This window comes from Falco cherrug, chromosome 11 (assembly GCF_023634085.1).
Source record: "Falco cherrug isolate bFalChe1 chromosome 11, bFalChe1.pri, whole genome shotgun sequence".
Classification (NCBI taxonomy): Eukaryota; Metazoa; Chordata; class Aves; order Falconiformes; family Falconidae; genus Falco; species Falco cherrug.
Window position 1 is genome coordinate 7,952,418 of NC_073707.1, and position 20,012 is coordinate 7,972,429.

The window sequence follows — 20,012 nt, forward strand, 5'->3', positions numbered from 1 at the left end:
GCAGCTCTCCTCCAGCGAGCAGCCGGGGTCACCGGGGCTGAGGCGGCGGCTCCCTGCCGGGAGGGGCAGCGCAGCACTCGGCCTCCCGCCGCCGGGCCCTCCCCGGGCCGCCCTTCCTCCGCCTGCCGCCTCCCTGCGAGCTGCACCCACCTCACACACCATCTTCCTCCTACCAAACTACACCGGGAACGTGACACCACCTTCCCTCCAGCTGCTAAAACCGTGAGCGGCCACCGCTCGCCGCGGCCAGGCCCCTCCAGCCGCTTAGCGAGGAGCAGCAGCAGCGACGAGAGGCCGCGGCAGCCCCTGCCCCACACGCCTCCGCGCTCCTTCCCCCGCAACACGGCGGGCGGGAAGAAGCGGCGGCAGAGGGAGAGCTCGCTCGCCTCAGCACCACCTCAACCGCCGCCTCCTCCGCGCGGGCCCGCCCGCCGCCCCAGCACCACCCCCGCCAGGGCGGGCCGTCGGAGATGGCCGCTAACCCGGATGCAGCTACTCGGCAAGATGGCGGCGGGGCGGGCGGGCGGCGCGTTGTGATGCCCGTTGAGCGCTCCCCGGCCTCGCCATGGCGGACCTGGGCCGGCAGTTGCAGGAGTACCTCGCTCAGTCGAAGGTCGCCGCCGCCGGCGGCTCCAGCGCGGCCCCCGCGCCGCCGCCGCCCGCCCGCTGCTCGCAGGAGGAGACGGGGAGCGGCGGCGGCGGCCTGGGGGCCTGGCTGGGCCCGCTGAGCCCCTTCCCGCCGGGCCGCGGCGCCCCCCCCGCAGAGGCGGCGGCGGGCTCGGGCTGGCCGTGGGCGGCCGAGGCGGACCCCTGCCTGCCGGGTCTGTCGCGCTGGCAGCGGCTGGCGGGGAGCGGGCTGTGCCTGCTGCTGGCCGCCCTCTGCTTCGGGCTGGCCGCGCTGTACGCGCCGCTGCTGCTGCTCCGCGCCCGCAAGTTCGCGCTGCTCTGGTCCCTCGGCTCGCTCTGCGCCCTGGGCGCCGCCGCCCTGCTGCGCGGGCCCGCCCGCCTGCTGCGGGAGCCCGGCCGCGGCTCCCTGCTCTACCTCGGCGCCCTGGGCGGCACCCTGTACGCGGCGCTGGGGCTGCGCAGCACCCTCCTGACGGCGCTGGGCGCCGCCGTGCAGCTGGGCGCCGCCGCCGCCGCGCTGCTGGCCGTGCTGCCCGGGGGCGCCGCCGGCCTGCGCCGCCTGGCCGGGCTGCTGGGCGCCGCGCTGCGCCGCCGCGGCAAGGCGCTGCCGGTGTGAGCCGAGGGGCGGCGGGGCTCCCGCCGGCCGCCGCGGGGATGAGGATCCGCACGCCGCATCTCTTCGCCTCCTCCGCGCTCCTGCTGGGTCTCCCTCGCCGATTACTCGAGGAAGATGCGCGGCGGCGGGCGCCCGGGAGCGGCGCCGGTGACTCTGAACTCGTTCCGCCGCCTTCGGGGCGGCCGGTGGGGGTGCGGGCCCGCCGGGCCGCCCTCGGCTCGGGACAGCGCCCTGCCGCAGCCGTGCGGTGCGGGCGGAGCTGGCGCCCCAACCCCCCCCTCCCATTCCCCGTCTCCCGCTGCCGCAGCCGCCGCCGAAGCGTGAGGGAGATGCCGGAGCCGACGAGGTGTCCCCGCGGAGCCGCCCGCTGCCCGAAACGCGAGTCTGACGGCTGAGGTGCGTACGGCTGGTGCCCACACGGAGACAACCTGGCGGCCCCGGGCCGGGCCGGGGGCTGGACGTCCGGAGTTAACTGCTGTTAACTCGGTTTCGTGCCGACCCCTGCGCTCTCAAAACGCTTTAGCTGGTGCACGGGGCAGGCGTCAGCTGCCTCAGGCCAGTGGTGCATACCAATACTATCTCCACTGAACTGCATTTCTAAAAAAAAAAAAAACCCATCTTTAAAATACCATCCAGTACGTGAAACAAACTTTCCTGGGGCTGTGGGTCACAAAAACCCCATCCATTAACTCTAAGGGTAGTCTTGCATGATGATGATCGGATGAGAGGTGCTAGTCCTGGGAGCCTTGGCTTTGCAGGTATTGCTGCCCTACGGCTCCTGCAAGGTGGCGCATGCGTGGGCTTTCAAAGGGTAGCTTCAGCTCTTAGAACTTTTTTTTTTATTATTTTTTTTTTCCTCTCTCAAGTCGGGCAGGAATTGCTTACTTGTCACAGCATGACCTTTCAAAATGGATTTGCTGGTAATGAGAGCGTGTCGGAGCTAGCGCAGAACAAGCAGCCTCAGGAAGGTGCCAAATCCAGGCGCCTCCGGCTGGGCTACACTGCTGCGGGTAACAGGACTGCCAGGCCTAACCGGCTCCGAGCCCCAGTGCCTCACTGACTATACGTGCCTCATATACAAAATAAAGCCAAACGCTGCAATATTCATCTATCACTACTTAGGGTTTAGCGTTTTCACCTGATACTTGCTCCGAATTCAACTGAAATTGTTAAATGGGGGTACTCAAATGTACATAGATGGCTTTAATAAAACTACTTGTGTACCAGATGTCAATATAGATATTCCACCAATGGTCACTTTTTTCCTTAAAAATGTAGATCAGAGCTATGTGAATAGCGTTAAATCAGTTCTCTTGTTTACAACTTCTAAGCAGTAGTATATAAAATTTAATTTTATTCCCAACAGCAGGATCAAATTAAACAAATCTTGGACAAGGTGGAGCTGTAAACTAGCAGGTAGAGCATAAGGACTCTACGTGCAGCACTGGTAAAATGTCGTTAAGAGTACAGAAGTGTATTTCCATTAAGTAACTTTATCCATTTTCCAGCAATCATGGGTCATGGTATAACAGCTTGGGAAGGTGCTTCTGTCTTTCCTGCTATGCTGTCATCTTCTAAGATTTTATACAAAAGCTAGGTAATTATCCAGTTTTCTTCTGATTTTTTTGCACATATTCCATGATCATGGAGTATTTCAAAACTTAATTTAAAAAGGTGCCCCTTGATAAGAATATGACTTAACACCAGGTACCACAGCGGATTAAGGAGTTAACCGGCAGTCAGAGGAAAACCAAGCATACTCTCTTTTGTCTCGATAGAGAAAGCTGCGTTTCCTTTTAGTAGGTGCCCTCTAAATTGTTTTGGTAGAGGACTGTGGTTCAATTTAGGACTAAAGCTCATCCTCTAAATCACGTATTTATTAGACAAAAGTCACTTTCAGCCCCTTAAAAATATATAGGGCTTTTTTTTTAAAAAAAAAAGACAAAATGGCAAGCTTTCCCCTTTGCTAATGATTACACCATTGGTATTTATCATTAAAACTTCAGGACAGATCCCGACTCCCTGATGTATACCAAAAGTGACCAAAATCTTTCTTCAGACAGAGGTAAAAAGCAGTTATCCCCACACCCCCAAAGGAGAAACCGTGTCATAGCAGGCGCATCTCAGCAAAAGCTTCCCAGTTAATTCCTTTCAGTCCATTCTGTCTCTTTAGAGCCCCATAACAAGGATTTTATTGGCTAATGATCAGAGGTAATTACTGTAATTTTCAAATGCCATTTTATACACTACTAATAAAAAAAATAAGAACCTCCCCTATTTGTGACTGACTAAACCAAGAGAAGAGCAGCTGAGCATCTCTGACCTCGTTTAAATAAGATGGGTCATCAGGACTTAAGCCAGGCTTTAGTAAATTAGACTGGATGAGAAGCCAGATAAAATAGCTGCCATGTATTGCTATGTTGTTGCAGTAGCCTTGTCAGCTACAGAAATACAATATTCAGGATAGTATGGCAATGTAACATTAAATTCAAGGCAGGAGGGAGCTGGGCAGTGATATTTTTCATTATACATTATATCCTATACTTCTAATGTAGGACTTTCCTGAGAGCTGGCTTTAGAATATGTACTTACGTGATCAAATTTTCACGGAGGCTTTAGGTATTAAAGGAGCTTTCTGACAACCTGGTGGACAGGAGATGATGCGTATGAATGATATAAGGGGAAAACATAAACTCCTGGTTGGTAAGCAGCTTTAATATGTAATGCAGGAAGTGTGAATAACCCCTCCTCCTCATTTCCCCCCCCCCAGTAAAACTAGGAAACAATATCCTAAAGAAGAAAAGATGCTTTAAAAATGTTAAGATGAAAGTGATCAACTATCGAAGTTTGCACTTTGAGCATTTGAATGCACCAGATCCTGCTCAACACCCGTATCTTCAAACAGTGTCCTACAGCCACTGTAAAACATACGCATCCATACGAATCAAGCTGCTAAACGTATGAGGAATCAAGCTTCCTCAATTTCTATAAACAGATCCTGTTTTGAACAAAAATATGTGGCTTGCCCAGGTAAAGCACAGAATGACAGTATTTGTCATGATGTCTATTTTGCTAGCAGTCCAGAAAATGTCACGTTATGTCTATGACAACTTTTTCTAAATGGTGTTCCACGTTTTTCTCTTTCAGGATGGTACACTAGCAAGCAGCGGTGATTTCCCATGGTTTGGAATTTTAACATCAGCACCACTTGTAACCTGTGGACAGATGTGGCTGAAGGTGAAAATGAAAGTTCTTTACAACTGAGAAACAAAAAACCTAGGAATCAGCTATTAGTATTTTAAAAGGTTGAGATTTCAGGAGGTAGTTCTGTTGCTGCATCTGATACACGAGTTTGCCTAAAGACAACCCTCTTTATAGTAATATGTGAGTAAAGAATCACACAGTGTTGATTTTTTGTTAATTTTTGCGCAAATTACATTCTGTATTCATACAAAAACAACGTAACTCTTCTGACAAACTGTACATATAGAAACAAGTTTCTGTCTGGAGGTGAGCTGAGATCTGTGGAGGTGCTCCATGTCTCACAACACTTAAAAAAAATTCCAGCTCTTCACAAAACAAAGTAGGTAAAAAGAAGGTAAGGAAAACAGGGGAGAAGAGGACAAAACAGAAAACTAGCTACAATATTGCAGCTAGTAGCAGTTGGTTGATCTAGGAAAGGACCCTTGTTAGGAACTAATGCACATTCAGTTATCCCAGTTAAGAATCCAGGTCTGTGGCGTTGCAGGTTACTTTATGAGTCCAGAGTAGCAGTCCATTTAAATACTGTCCAGCAAGGACTGGGTGTGACCCAGTCAAAGCCTCTTCTATCGGCCTCTTCCACCACCCCTAGATGCTCCTCTTCTTGACTGACCAGAGTTCATGTTACTTCCTCTCCCCCAATTACTTCCACTCCTTCCTCCTCGAGAAGGGTTACTGCCTCCTGCAGGGCCTCCACCAAAAGCTTCATCCCTGTGGAATCCATCGTGATGGTCTCCATCTAAAGAACTAGACCTCCCAGATTTTGGTGCCCTCTGTGACGGTCCTGAATTTCCTCGTCCTAAAAATGAAGCAGAATGCGTTACTGACACTGAAGCCTAAGCCGTGCCTCTTCTCAGATATACCACCTGTTTAGCTAGTTCTTCTGCGGTGTAAAATCATTCGCAGACCAAATGTAGCTGAGACCTGTAATTTTATGTCCCCTCCCTCTATACGATTTTTCTTACATAAATGTGTCTCCATTACAGTCCAGAAGAAGGACAGCAATCAAGCAGTTCCTCAGGAATTAAAGGAGACTATATCTGATACAGTCAGCAATCACTTAAACGAAGTAAGTTAGAACAGTGATAGTCACGGTGTCCTCAAAATTGCCAGGCATGCCTGATTCTTATGCTTTAACACCATCTGTTGTTCTCTGTATATTTTTATTGCAAAATACTTTTTTTCCCTTAACAAAGACATTGCACTGATGGATTAGTTGAGGTTAGTGGTGAAGACAATGAGTAACGTTACTGTTTCATTCCATATTTTGCTAGAAATGATGGAAAAATGCTGTTTTTCTCCTAACCAGGAACATAAAATACATGAGCTTTTACTGCCAGGAACAGGATTTTCTGCTTCTCACCGATCTTTTTAGTACTGATACGTATAGTAACATAAAACCCACCTGAAGTCATTAGCTCAAAGTAAAAACCAGTATTTTGAAAAAAATTGGTAACAGTGCTTTATGGACACGTGCTACCGCTAAATTAGGATATTTTTGCTCCACTTAAACAAGAGTGATTTTTTTGTTGTTGTTGAGACTGCTTGGTTCTGTGTAAAATAAGAGACCAAATTGTTCCAGAGAGTTTATAGTTCCTGAAGTTTTAATCTTCAAATGACTTTACCAATACAACTGAAGGTGACACAGCCCATATGTGAAAAAGTATTCTTCATATTTTGTTTATCTGACTTTCTGCTGTTGTTCTAAACTTTCTTTGGTACATTAATGGGCTGTGTAGGCACAAGAAGTGTGGTAGTTAACTGGTTTTAGCTCAATAAAGAATCTGATAGAGTTATCACAAATTATTACTGGAGCTGGAGAAGGAATCCTTACAGATTTGATAAGATGCTGGCTAAATGACAAACGCAACATACAGTTTTGAAAGGAAAAATATTGATACAGAGGGAGTTTACCAGCAGAGTTTTATTAAAAACATCTGTGAACAAATGATAAAACCTGCTGTTAATACATGTCCATGCAGAGGATGCAGAGGAGGACTGGCATACAGTTAAAGCTAAATGAGCTTCAGGACAACAGTAAGAGAAGTGAAATGATATTCAGTGGGGCAAAAAAGATGAAGCAGAGCAACAAAGGTCTAACAACAAAAAATTCAACTATAGGCTGGCAGCTCAGCATTTGGAAGCAACTGAGAAGGATCTTTTGTCACTGAGCACTTCCTAACAGTGAGTGGTCAGTATGAAGACATTAAAAAAAAAGACAACAGCAATCCCGAGATTTATAAGAGGAAAAAGGATTAAGAACTCGTGCAAGGTTAATAGGATGAATTGTGGAAATGGCATACACAGTAGTAGGCTCTGAGGCAGCTACTGACTCCAAAAGAATGTATTTTGTGGGTTACAGTAGCCGGTTGCACGACAGTGCCATGTGACTGTTTAGTAGTTAGTTAAAGAGGGAATTATGACATCAGGTGCTATTGGGAAAGAATGGAGAAAACAGAACAAAAGCAAGTGAAATGTAGAAATGCATGGTTAAACCACATCTTAAATAGTGTACGCAATTCCAAGTTACCCCATTTAATTTACAAAAGGATAAATTAAAACTGAAAAGTGTACATACAGAGTAGTAAGGATAGTAAAAGATACAGACAGAACAACTTCCCAGAGAGAACATCTGAACAGAATAGAACTCTGGCTTGGAGAAGAGCTACTTCAGGTTGGAAATGGTGAGTTCAGTGCAGTCAGACGTGACGACATTCAGAAATAACAGGGATCAACTTTCAGCTGTCCCAGTCAAATGATATTAGTGAACAACAGGCTTCAAACAAGAAAAAAAAAATCCTTCCTTTATTTCTTTAAACCATAGTCTACTGCAATTAAATTTGAGAGCCCAGTTAAGTTTGGTTATCAAAAGTTTATACAATCCTTAAAGCAATTAGAGAAGCACACAAAAGGTAGCTATCAAAAGCTATTAAATATAAAAATATTTCAGTAAATCGCTGAACTACAGATCTTCATAGGTTTAGAAAGCATTTCGGGGACCTATCGCTACAGACCTACAGTGTTCTTAACACTCATCCCTCAGTACATGCTACTGCCTGTTGTTGAAGACAAGCTACTGAGCGTTACGGACATCTGGGCTGATCATGGATGGCCACACTTCCACTCTTACAAGCACAGAACTCATAAGAAACTACTTAAAAAAAGTCAGCTTTCTAAAGGACAACAGAATGAAGGCCGAGACACAAAAGATATTTCAGTTGAAGGACACTAGCACAAGCATGAATATTAACAAATAATCTATTCTGAAAATTAAGAGGGGGGGGGGGGGGAAGAAAGCTCTTAACAAGAGTTTTCCACTTGGAGTAACAGGGAGCCAAAAACTGCTTTTGAACAGGACAATAAAGAAGAGATACGATGGTGGAGAGCTGATTTGGATCTGATGTCCCAGAAAATCCCTCTGTTCATATGCTCCCTGTAAGACTGGTCTTCAGCTTCACAGCTGGTAAGATCAAATATTTACCAGTTCAGCGTTATCCCCTCTGAACAGATAAGGAATTCTGGATAAGCCTACTGTTGGGAAATGTGCCGGCGTTACATAAAGTTTTCAATACAAGGGGCTTTTTACCTTTGCCCCTTTCCTCTGGAGGTCCACCTGGAGCATCCATTTCTCTGTGGTCAGAGGTCCCTGGTCCGTCGTGCCAGGGACGTTTACGTGGTGGCAATGAGGCCATGTCCATGCCCTGGAGCGAAGAAGAACGTTCTCTGTTAGCTGGAGAATGCCCGTCATGAGGGTGATCTGGACGAGGACCTGAGCATGAAAAGAAAAAAAAACCAGGGTAAGTAATGTTCATCCGATCATCATTCCTCATTTTTGGAGGCAGTCACACAAATTTACATACTTTCCACACTATTTGGCACACAATTTTAAGTTAAAATTACATAAAGCTTCCCCCCCCGCCATCCCAGCAGGCAAACAAGCAAACATCAGGTGGATGAGTTGCAAGAAAGCTAAACGTAAAAAGATGATGGGAAAGAAAGAAGTGACAGATGTAAAGTATTCTTTTCAGTATAAAATATTTTTTTATATTTTAGAGACAATCACATCTCCATTTATTCACGTGTCATTTGTGCTCATTTTTCCCATGACATTCTGACACTCAGTTTTGCCCCACAAGGGGTTGCCATTAGTAACACAACTGCAAATACCAACAAGCTGTCAGGCATTGCAGCTGAAAACATTGTTTTTGCAGCCAATAAGAAGGTGCCATCCAAGAGAAAAATTACTATCTGCGTTAATATACATCTCAAAAAAAAAACCCCACGAGATATGCTTTAGTCATCCACAGGTGACAACAGGCAGTTCCAGGCTGTACAAGAATTCAACTTAAGGCCACAATAATCTTTTGTTCAGTGAGACAGTTGCATTTACAGCCAGTTAAATTTGTATAGTTAATTGTTTCCTGAATTTAGAAGCCCAAAGAACTACGTTTTGGTTTTCTCATGGTAAAAAACTGGTAACAAGCATATGAGGTACAGGAAAAAGATGTGATTTAAAAAAAAAGAATCTACTTGTAAGTGGTATATTGTAGAAGTCTAGTCTATTACCTAAAACAAACCTCACGTTTTTTTACCTGGTTCTCTGTTTCCATCCCAGGATTCTGGTTTCCGCCCTCCTTCAAAGCGTGGAAATTCATCTGGAGTAGGAAGTAAACCCTTCCGGCCTCCTGCGCAGTAAGAGATGCAGGGGACAGGAGTGAGAAGAGACATCCTATTCATGAAAATACTGTAGTTTGCCCCAGAAATGTCTTTGCTTCCTTATCCTTGCTTTTCAGTGTAGAAGAATGTTCCTCTCACCTCGAATAGCACCGCGACCTCGTCCCCGAACACCATGGTCCCTTCCTCTTGAGTTTTCATCTGGAGAGTCAAAAGCGTCATCTGGCCCAAAATCTTCGGGGCCAGGAAAGCCGTCTCGCCCCCTGGGTCCCCGGCCCTCATGTCTTGAGGGTCCTGCTCTTCTGAAGCTACAAGAAAGAACATGGTACAAATGTGTTTTTTAGGCAGAACTTAGATTGATAAACTTGAGTCAGTTTCACTTTAATAATAACTTATGTCTGTTTTACTTAATACTATAGCACATACAGTTACTAGAATAGGATTTGTAGGTGAAGTGCTCATTTTCTGTTTTTGAGCACTTTGTTTATTCATTTTTGTAGTTTTCCCTTGATTTTGCTTCTGTTGTATTGGTTTTTCATACAAGAAAAATACTGTCAAATATACTGCATTCATTTAATGAAAAGGGGCGGGGGGGGAACCCCCGATCAGTGAGTGACGATAGACACAAGGTAAGGTAAGGAAAAGTACAAGTGAATTTCCCTTCTGTGGTGGTCTTACTTTCCCCTTCCCTTTCTTCCCTTCCACTTTAGTGATAAAAACAAGCTGAAAAAATACAAGCAACGGTTCACAGCTGTAACAAAATATTCCAGCATCTTATTCCTATTGATATGGGATTCTTTTGCTAGAATATTCTCTTTTTTTGTTCCGTCCTTTTAAGTTTACAGTTTTAACAAATGAATCTAGGCTGCACTTGGCTCTGCGGGGATGATGATTGCTGAACAGCGTGCACAGTGGCATTCTACAACCTGAAGAACGGTTTATCCCACTGCAATAATGCAGAATTTTGTTTTGCAATTTCAGTTATCACACTAAAGTTGATAATTTCCTTCTAGTAAGTACCATGGCATCTTCAGTCATTTGGTATGACTGGGTTCTGCATCTCATCTGAAATGAGTATGGCCCCTCCAGTGTCACACTGGGCTTTTAACGCAGATCTCCAGAAAGAACGGTGCGTAACGAACTGTCACTGCCATCGCAGGTAAGCCTGTCGATGGCCGCATGGGTACTAGCAGTCTGGGGTTTTTACCTGACCAGTTCGAACCCTTGGAGTGCTCGTAAAAGCGCATACACATTCTGCGTATTACTGCAACCCCACAAGTGCGCGCAGAGTGCCCCACAAGTGCTGGCACCGGCAGCTGGGATCGTCTCACTTACAGCCCAGCTCCTGTGCCAGCACAGGACAGTGTTTAGGTGGTGCAGGCACAGCGGTTCAGGAGCCCTGGCAGCGCGAGCCCACACTGCTGCCCACCCCTTGGTGCCAGCAGGCGTAATGCCGAGTGCTCTCTGCCCAGTCACACTGATGCCTCCCACCTCCCCTCTTGTCCCAGTTCCACACTGGGCAAACCGTCACCACCATAATACTCAGATGGTGTTGGCTTTGTGCAACATCCCCTTCCCCAGCTCATTAACGACACAGTGCATCCTATTACAAGCAAAACTTTAGATACTTTTATTTAGAATTTTAACAACATTAACCTTTTAATTACAAATTTAAATATTTTAACAGTAGTCATAACACAATACAATATTTTTAAACTTTTACATTTTTCTTTTTTAATTAAAAACAATAGGTCTGTCTCCACCTCCCAGAAAACAAACACAACACAGAGAGGAGGCTGCTGTGCCCGTAGAGGTACAACAGTGGATGGAGGGAGTGCTATGTATGGACAGTGAACCATTTCACATAAACCTGGATGACTTGGGAAAACAAACTGAACAGTTTCAGGTACAAATGGTTCAAATAATCACATAGCAATATTGTTTAGCCTTGAAACAGCACAGTCCTCTAGATGGGTTAGAGGGCCTCCCATTTTAATACTGACGTGGTGTGATTCTGCTTAGCTTGTGAATTACCAAGATTTGCAACACCAGGTCCTATGGCTAGCAGAAATAGGGCCTTTCCTTTAGCTTCCAGGCAACGTTATGGACACTGTTTAGCTCTGAAATCTATCATACCTACACCTGACACAGCCACAGCTCCTAACGTTATGTTACGCATATCCTTTTTCACTTATTCGTATCAGTCACGTGTAAAACCCTGCCTTGCATAGGGCTCAGTTCCTGTTTGACTGCTCTCAGATCTTCTTCCTTGAGGCCTAGGACCTTAATATACAGAACTACACACTGTGCAGATTAGCAGGCAGGAAGAGGCAGGTCTCTGCGGTAGAAGCATCATGTTGATGTGCACAGGTAGAGTAAGAACAGGACAGGGATGAAGAGGATGGGAAATTAGAGAGAAACACACATACACACACTTCCCTCTCATGCTTGAGCAAACCAGTTACCATCTAAATTCCAAACCCAGTCAGCTAAATAAGTGGTTGGGATTGTTAAATTCATCTCAGCCTCTGCAGTAAATGGCACCTAATTCACCTTCATTCAAAGGAATTCATCAAGTTCGCAAGCACAACAAGCATTGCATAGCCCTGTGCCCATTCCTTTTAAACCAAACTCGCTGTAAAAACACTTGTACTCTGACAAATAGACTTTTCTTAGTTCAGAAGTCAGATTTACAGGTCACAAAGTTCTTAAACTCTCTTCCTGAAACCCTTTTTAAAAATCATCATAAAGTATTTTCCAGTCCCTAAGCATTTCCAGTACAAGATCTGAAAATCTCTACTGAGCTTCTAAAGCGTTGTCTGCTGTGTCTTTTAGAATTCCATAATGCAGACCGTTCAGCTTGGATCCTCTCTACTTTTACTTTTTTTAAAAATGGCTTTAATTGTTACCTTCTTTTAGTTACTGTTCATTTCTTTTCATACTCTTCACACAAAAGGAAGGAACATCTTTACAGAGCTAGGTAGAAAATAGCTAAAAGAGCTGTATAGATGCAAAGTAAAAGGAATGTAAGAAAATGATTAAAAAGGCAACTAAAACACACAAAATTCACATTATGTGGAGACCACAATATATTTGTACAAGTACACGTTCTTATACATATAGAATTGGTGGTCAGTGAGAGGCTTAGACCTTGGAGGCCAAATTTAACTCAGTTGAACTAGCATAAATCTGGAGCAATTTCGATGACAGTTATCTTGCTGACTTAGCGTAATCCCTCCATATTTACATGGGTAACTAGAAGCAAATTCATCCTTTTGTGACTTACTGGGAAATTGTGAGCAATGGCATGGACGTTGCTGTAAATTAGATTATTTTTGAGTTCTTCACTTGGCATTAAGAAATAAGTCAGAAAGAGAAATAAAATTTCTACAAGCAAAACCATGAGAGAAGTCTCAACAGTCCAACAGATGCTGTAGCTCTGTCCCTTATATTTGATAGTAGGATCACTGTTCCTGCTCCTTACAAGTATATTACATCTCATTCTAGAGTCTCTACAGTCATGCTGTAGTTTGTGACTGGAGACAAAGTCTCAAAATCCACTTCTAGTGTTCTCAAAAGTTTGTCACTTTAACCTTCAAGTTTTCTCTCAATTTTCATCAAAACGGTCTCAAATCTTCGTCCTGTGTCACTGGATCTTCTCTACAAATTTCCTCCCTTCTCTTTACTTACTGTTTAAAGACACGGAAGCTGCTGTGTACAATGACCAGTTTTCTTCTATTACTGAATGATTTTTATGGACTCTATACTCAGGTATATTAGAGTTTTCATTTCCTTATTGGTTTCCAGTTTATAAATCTGAAACAGATAGACTCCTTAATGAAAAGGAAACCAGGAAGAAAGAGTTCCCTCCATTTTACCCTTTAACCCAAAAAAGATGAGTAGAGTTATTCTTACCTCTCATCTCGTCTTCCTCGGAACCGTGCATCCTCAGGATCCCGTGGATATCTATCATCTGAAGGTCTCCGTCCTTCCCAAGCACCAGGAGGCCCACGGTTTGAACCCCCTCCTTCAAATTCCCTGTGATCAGGAGGAAAGGGAGGCCCAGGTCCACCTCGTCTCCATTTTTCGTCTTGCAATGGTGGGCCTCCTCTCCCCTCAAATTCCCGTAATCGATGGCCAAATCTCTTATCTGGATGGAAGTCGTCACGGAAGTCATCTGGTCGATCAAAGTCATCATGGAAATCTGGGTGAGGTCCTCGTCTATCTGGCATGCCCCTGCTGTCTCTACCATCACCCCACTCCTGGCCACCTCGAAACAACCCTCTCTCAGGCCCATGCTCAGGACCACCACTGTTCTGGTCGTGCCTTCTATCTGAGAGAGGGCCCATGTGATGGTTTGGTGGACCACGGGAGTCACCTTGAGGGAAAAAATCATAGCAGATTTCTGTAACGTTTTCTAAAAACGCTCTAGGATGCTCTAGTTCGTACAGTTCTACAAAGCAGACACCATACACTTCACATGAAATAATTTTTTTGGGGGGGAAAACTTTTCCTCTACATTCCAGCCCAAGCCTATGGAAGCTTTCCTCTCAGCCAAGGCCCTATGCTCTGCTGCAGCCTTTTCTGTCTAGAGGCACTGCACTGGAACAGCCTCTTTTAGGAGGATTACCCACAGGAGAACAGACAATATAATTAATTACCTTTATTAAGACCAGGTCCTTGGTTGTGAGGGCCAAGACGACCTTGTCCTCCCTGCTGCCCCAGTCCTGGTATCAGTGGTGGAGGACCTGGGTTCTGTCCGTCCTACAAGCATGTAACAACAAAAGCCATGTGAATTTCTATGTGTATTTTTGCTTTTAAGCATTTCCTAAGGGGGAAAAACCAATTTTCTTTACATAAAGGCCCATCTGCACAGGCCTTACAACAGAAACAGCTGATTTTCCAGCCTAACTTCTCAGACATTCACATCACTAACACTTTTCAGTCACTGTCCAAGAAACACACCGTTTTATAGGAAACTTAAGTGTTTCCAGGCCTAATATTTCACCTGTAACAACCAAAGATGATAAAGCTCATATTCTAGGAATATTCATGAGGAAGCTATGTATATTTCTTTGAAAAATACCAGGTACTGATTTCTATGCAGTTAAAGAGCTGTATGCACCAAAGACTTCCTTTGGAAATTAACAAAAATAAAATGAAACCACGAAAAAAATATAATTCAAGAATGTTGTGACAGGGAGGTCAAAACAGGGCCATAAGAGAACCTCTCTTATAAACCTTTGTAAATTGTTAACATGGAAATACAGGATTTTCGTTTTTGACAGCTGGCAAAGTTTCTTTTTCTTAATGGTAATTCTAGGATCAAAAGAAAGTACTAATACTTGGCTAATCACCAAGAGACAAGTTGTTAATGGGTCATTAAGCGTTGGCAAGGCTAAAGGCAGAAGCTGCAGTTACCTGCTTTTCTCAAGCAACAACAGCAGAGTGAGCAGAGGTTTGCGTAAGTTATATATACTTTATTTTTTCTTCGGGATCATATATGTATTTCATTATTTTCTCTCTTTTTTGGGGGGCATTTTGAAGGATAAAATAATGTTCTTTACATTCAGCTGCTGTCACAGACCCACGGAAGATTTCTACAGGTACCACATTTACACAGGACCCACTATGATAACACTGATCAGGAAACAATGTGGTTGAACCGTCTGATTCTGCCTTTAAACAGCAAAGGTCAGAGAAAAAGTCATCATCTGGGGTTTGTACCTGACTGGAACTAAAAGGGGGCACCTACGTAATTTACACTGTACAAATGGGATCCAAACAATAAAAATGTATCACTGTGAACAAGATAGAGTTGAAACTTGCAACATTACTATACAAAATCTTCTTACCTTGACATCACTAAAGAAAACCCAAACAACCCAAAACCCACACCAGAAAACCCTAAGCACATAAGGTTTTTTTTTTCCTAGACGTGTCTAATATATAAGATTTAGACTTGGACTTCATATTGGCTTGTAAAAAACCCTCCAGACTGCAGGTAGTTTGTAAATACTTAAAAACCTACATTCCATCACTATCACTGTACTCATAATTACACTGCTTAATCTCTCCATGAATCAAAGTTAAACAACTTTCATGCTCCACATTTACCTCTGAGAAACACCACCTTTTTTTCTGGTTGCAGAGAAGCAATAAGTTCATTTCTGCATTTTTGTCATCTTGTCTTGAAATACTGGTTTTAAATTAAATATTTATATTCAACTGCAATATAGGTGATAAACACAAAAAACCACACAAATATATACCACAAACATCACATTTGCATAGGGTAATTTTGTAAGGGCTTTGGGGAAAAAAAAAGCAAAATAAAAGGCCTGGCCCAATGCCTGTTAAAAAAACCCCAAAATATCTTCCTAGTGACCAAATGTTACCATGAATCCAGACTAAATAAATTCCGTGACTAGGCAAGATCCAGCTGTCACAGTGCTGCCACCATTCTTGACCAAAAACTTGCCATAGTTCTGTGATTTCTCATATATATAGCATATGCTTACCTACAACAAACCTTACTGAGTTTCTGAAATTTACGGCACTAGTGTTTAATGCCAGCAGCAGGGTTTAGCCCTCGCCAAGTGAGTTTCCTGGGTGTTCAGCAAACCCCTCTATTCCAAACAACTCATGCTTTGACCGCACAGGCAGACTGTGCCACACCACCACATTTTCCCATGCCTTTGATTTCAAAATACATTCTGGTTCCCCAACCGGGCTGGAAACTGAAAACCAAAATACGTAGAGCTCAGGAGAGAGTTTTCTAAAAGCTGCAGATGGCCTTGGGTACGCCGGGAGCATCCCACGCTGGCTCCACCACTGGCTCCCGGCTTCCCGGCACGGGCTGCGGCTCTGCACGGGTCAGGGATGCTGGTGCGGCAGCACGCGACTGCTCCACACCACCGGCCACGCAAACGGCATGGTTAGCTCAAGCCAGCCACCTGTATTAATTAAAATGACGCACTGGAAGGGGAAACAATTCTTTGTATTCACCCATAAGCAAAATCTGCTTTCTCCTAAATTAGTGCACAAGCTCCTAAAGTTTGTCTGTGTGGACCAAGAGACCTGGTCCAAAGGATTCGTACCTCACTCAACCAGTAAATGAGAGGAAATTCAGCGTTATCTACCCAGAAGGAATGTAAGAAGATCAAAACTAAACCAGCAATAGCAAAAGAGCTCCAAAGGGATACTGCTAACTTGGGAATATTCTGTTTATCCATCTGCATTTTCATATCAACATGTCTATCTCCAGGATAAGATTGTGACAATCACATCTCAGGCCATTTCCTTCCCATAAACAGTTCTCTCTCCCATTTCACGTTCGCAGCAGGTCTTGCACTCAGTGGGAGATGCACATCTCGCCCGCACCCCGGCAGCAATCCCCTCCCTCCCCATGGGGAGCAGAGGCAGGGAACAGTGCTATCTGACGTGCATGTTAACCTTTACAGATGTGTATATATGTTCAGTGTTAATGTCACAAGCTCTTGATAAAGCAGGTATGTATCCAAACGCTCCTGCCACTGAAAAGGAAGGCTTTTTAAAGGGCTTTAAAACTTGAGTTATACAAGTTTACAGAGGACAAATGTCAAGTTCAGAACAAAAAATGAGCTAAAGCCTGCTGTTTAAAAAACTCACCGATAAGGCCTTTTAAAAGAGAAACAGTAGGAACACTATAATAGTAATTATATTCATATTACAAAGAAGCAAACTATAGCAAACCCGACATTACGAACTCTAAAATCTGTTCATTCTTAAAAGACTTTACCATACTAAAGCTGCACGTGGAAGGAAAAATGGTCAAAAATACCTTGCTTCGTCGTTTTTTAATGTCTGTAATGAATGACTTCAAGATAGCAGTGTTCATTGAAAATAACCAGCCACCTGTCAAAAGCAACTTCCTGAATTTTGTGAAGTGTTGACAGCAGGGTCAGACAAGGACAGCCCCACACACATGTGTAAACATACACAAACTTGGTAATTATTCTCAAAGCAGAAAAGCGAGTCTCCCTGAGACAGCAATGAAAAACATTATGCTAGTTCTAGCTAGATAGCTGTGGAACCAGCTCTTGTTTGCTTAACTGTGATGCTTTTGAAATCTCAGCAATAGAGTCACATTAACAGACTTCTGGAGGGACTTATTGCTGATTTGTAAGAAAAAAAATATATTCAAAACCTTCCAGAATTTGTAGTTTAGCCTGCCTCAACGTGAAACAGAATCACTGAGCTAAAGCTCATTTCGATGTCATCACTCACTGTGATTGGTACTGCACTACACTATATGCATATATATACATATATATATATGCACTACATATATATACTGCACTAAGGACTGTATGCATACCTCTGCAAAGCTTTAACCAGAAACTACTGAGTCTAGGTTCTAGTCTGCAAGTCTAAGAGTTAACTCTGTTTAAAAAACCCCCACGCATTTTCCCAAATTGAGTAAGTAGAAGTTTTTTTTTTTTTCAAACATCCTCATCAAAATTCACCCTAAAGCTGAAAACAAGCAAGAGAAATTTTAAGTAGGGAGTCAGTGCCATGCAAATAGGAACTTGTAAGAGCTAATAAATATGAAACCCTCTGCATTATCCGTGGTAGATCAGAAGGTGGAATAAGCCTGTTACGAACACCGCTGACGAGGGCAGAGCAGGTGGCACGTGGCACTGAACCAGACTTGATCGAAACCTGACTCGATCCCTGCAGAATCAACTGGTGCGTCTATAAGCGACACTCTCCCGTATTCCAGGTCAGCTGAGTGCAGGCACATCGTCGAGCTGGGGAACCCCCCGGGAGCTGAGCGCCGAGGCAGCGCGACACAGGGATGCCCGACTGGCAGCACCAGCTCAGCGCCCACCCTGCCCCAGCTGCGCGAGTGCGACACAGACTGGCCGCCCGCGCTCCCCAGCACACGGCGCAGTAACGAGTCAATGGTGTGCAACGCCCGCCGCCCAGCCCGGGCTCCAGGGAGCACCGGGGCAGCTAACCCACAGTTAAGATTAACCGGAAGTTAAATTCATCCCACAGTTCAGATTAACTGCTCTGGGGCAACGGAGAGTTGGCAATATATTGCTTTAATTAAACATACGAGTTTTCTTACGTTCAGTTTGCTCAAATTCAACTTAGTGCTTACCTAGTACCCAGGAAATTCTCCATTTAAGACAATTCCGTGACTTCAAATTAAAAAAACCTGGATCTCCTCTTAGGGTTACAACTTGTCATAGCAGACTGATTTCTGTACCAGTACTACCAATAACCTTTTTCCGACAGTTACCTCTGCTGTTTCCAAACGACCCCACTCTTCCCATCACCCTTTTCCCGATGCCCCAGCCTTGCAGGTACGCCCAACCTCCAGCTTCTCAGCTCTTGCTCTGCATCTCTACCAGGCGCTGTTATCACCTCTCCGTTCTTAACGCTCCTGTTACGCAGACCCACACCTACCTGGTTGAATGGGGGGCGAGGCCCATCACCCAGCAGAGGCGTTTTCTGCTGCTGGAAAGGCAGAGGGCCCTGGGAAGGGTGCGGCCCCCTCGAAGGGTTCGGTTGTCCCTGAGGTCCTTGCATGTTTCCTTGAGGCCCTACTAAAGAGCCTTGTGGAGGTCCCTGCTGGCCTTGTGGACCAGGTGGCCCACGCAATTCCTGTGGCGGTCCTAACATTGTACCTTGTGGCGGGGGTCCCTGGAGGCCCCTCATCTCCTGGGGACCATGTCCTAGTAAACCACTTTGCATATGAGGACCTCTCATTTCTTGCGGATGACCCATCATCATCCCTTGTGGAGTAGGTCCCTGGTTATCTCTGGGTCCTGGAGGACCCTGCATCCCTCTTGGATTAAGTCCCATCAAAGGCCCTTGAGATATAGGGCCCTGCATCCCTTGAGATCCTGGAGCTCCTTGCATGCTGTGAGGAAGAGGTCCTTGCATTCCTCGGGGACCAGGTGGCCCTTGCATTCCTTGACTACCAGGGGGACCTTGAGGACCCATGTGACCTTGTGGGCCAGGGGGACCCTGAGGTCCTAAATGAGTCTGAGACCCAGGCAGACCCTGCGGTCCCAAGTGGCCTTGTGGGCCAGCGTTACCCTGTGGACCTGGGGGCCCCATTGGCCCATGAGGGCCAGGATGTCTCTGCATTCCTTGATGTCCGTGTAAATCCTGAGGCCGTGGCATTCCTTGTGGAGGCCCTTGGGGGCCTGGAGGTCCTTGTGGTCCCATGAACCCTTGCGGACCTGCACCTCCTTGGTGTAATGGAGGGCCTTGAGGTCCCATTTGTCCTTGGGGTCCTGGAGGTCTGAACTGTCCTTGTGGACCGGGAGGTCCCATCTGAGGCATATTCATTGGCATCTGCTGAGGTGGAAGGGGCTGCTGAAATCCTTGAGGCATCTGTGACATTGGGCCTTGCCCTGGGAAAGGCTGGGGTCCGTGCAGAGAGCCTCCTGGAGGTGGCGGCTGCACTTGCTCAGCTTGCTTCTGTGCAAGTCTCTCAATCTTCAATTGCTGACCGGAAAAAGTGACCCAGAAAAATCAAATAAGCACAGAGGTATATGGAACAACTAAACATCAGAAGCAATCATCATCTCATTTCTCAGGACTTTGAAAAACATTTAGTGCTTTTCTCTTAACTAACAGAAACAGAACTAAAGAGACCCATAAGTCAGTATTAGTTAGGCGAAATGCAGGGGCCTCACGGAAGCTTTTGTAGCATCACGTGTAAAGTCCAATATCCTGTTCAACTGGATATTTTTTTTTAAAAAAGGTGAAAGCAGTACTGCAAAAGCAAGCTGCACATTTTAGAACTGAGGTCCAAATATATCTCACAGAGCAC

General features: G+C 45.3%; 2 protein-coding genes and 1 long non-coding RNA gene across 7 annotated transcripts in view; 2 read left to right on the forward strand and 1 right to left on the reverse strand.

The window, feature by feature from the left end:
* Positions 1-396: 396 nt before the first annotated feature.
* On the forward strand, positions 397-8,096 carry SFT2D3 (SFT2 domain containing 3). 5 transcript variants are annotated; one of them, XM_055723612.1, is made up of 4 exons: positions 397-1,639; positions 4,391-4,480; positions 5,491-5,573; positions 7,483-8,096. In XM_055723612.1, the coding sequence occupies exon 1, from the start codon at positions 566-568 to the stop codon at positions 1,241-1,243; it is 678 nt and encodes a 225-aa protein (XP_055579587.1). In that variant the 5' UTR covers positions 397-565; the 3' UTR covers positions 1,244-1,639; positions 4,391-4,480; positions 5,491-5,573; positions 7,483-8,096. The 5 variants fall into 5 exon arrangements, with proteins under 5 accessions (XP_055579587.1, XP_055579589.1, XP_055579590.1 ...); XM_055723614.1 differs by having other exon boundaries at positions 7,860-8,096; XM_055723615.1 differs by lacking the exon at positions 5,491-5,573 and having other exon boundaries at positions 7,860-8,096.
* WDR33 (WD repeat domain 33) overlaps positions 4,650-20,012 on the reverse strand; it is a 71,296-nt gene continuing 55,933 nt past the window's right edge. The window contains exons 17-23 of the mRNA XM_055723609.1: positions 18,635-19,684; positions 13,840-13,942; positions 13,094-13,556; positions 9,320-9,486; positions 9,097-9,189; positions 8,091-8,273; positions 4,650-5,303 (exon numbers count right to left, since the gene is read on the reverse strand). Coding sequence (XP_055579584.1) covers positions 5,071-5,303; positions 8,091-8,273; positions 9,097-9,189; positions 9,320-9,486; positions 13,094-13,556; positions 13,840-13,942; positions 18,635-19,684 — 2,292 coding nt within the window. The 3' untranslated portion in view covers positions 4,650-5,070. The remainder of the gene's footprint in view (positions 5,304-8,090; positions 8,274-9,096; positions 9,190-9,319; positions 9,487-13,093; positions 13,557-13,839; positions 13,943-18,634; positions 19,685-20,012) is intronic.
* On the forward strand, positions 14,398-14,991 carry LOC129737052 (uncharacterized). Its single transcript, XR_008734452.1, has 2 exons — positions 14,398-14,642; positions 14,752-14,991. It is a non-coding gene; the product is annotated as an uncharacterized LOC129737052 (long non-coding RNA).

Excerpts from the sequence above, each read along its gene's own strand:
- SFT2D3 (XM_055723612.1), top strand. The coding sequence starts at position 566 with ATGGCGGACCTGGGCCGGCAGTTGCAGGAGTACCTCGCTCAGTCGAAG.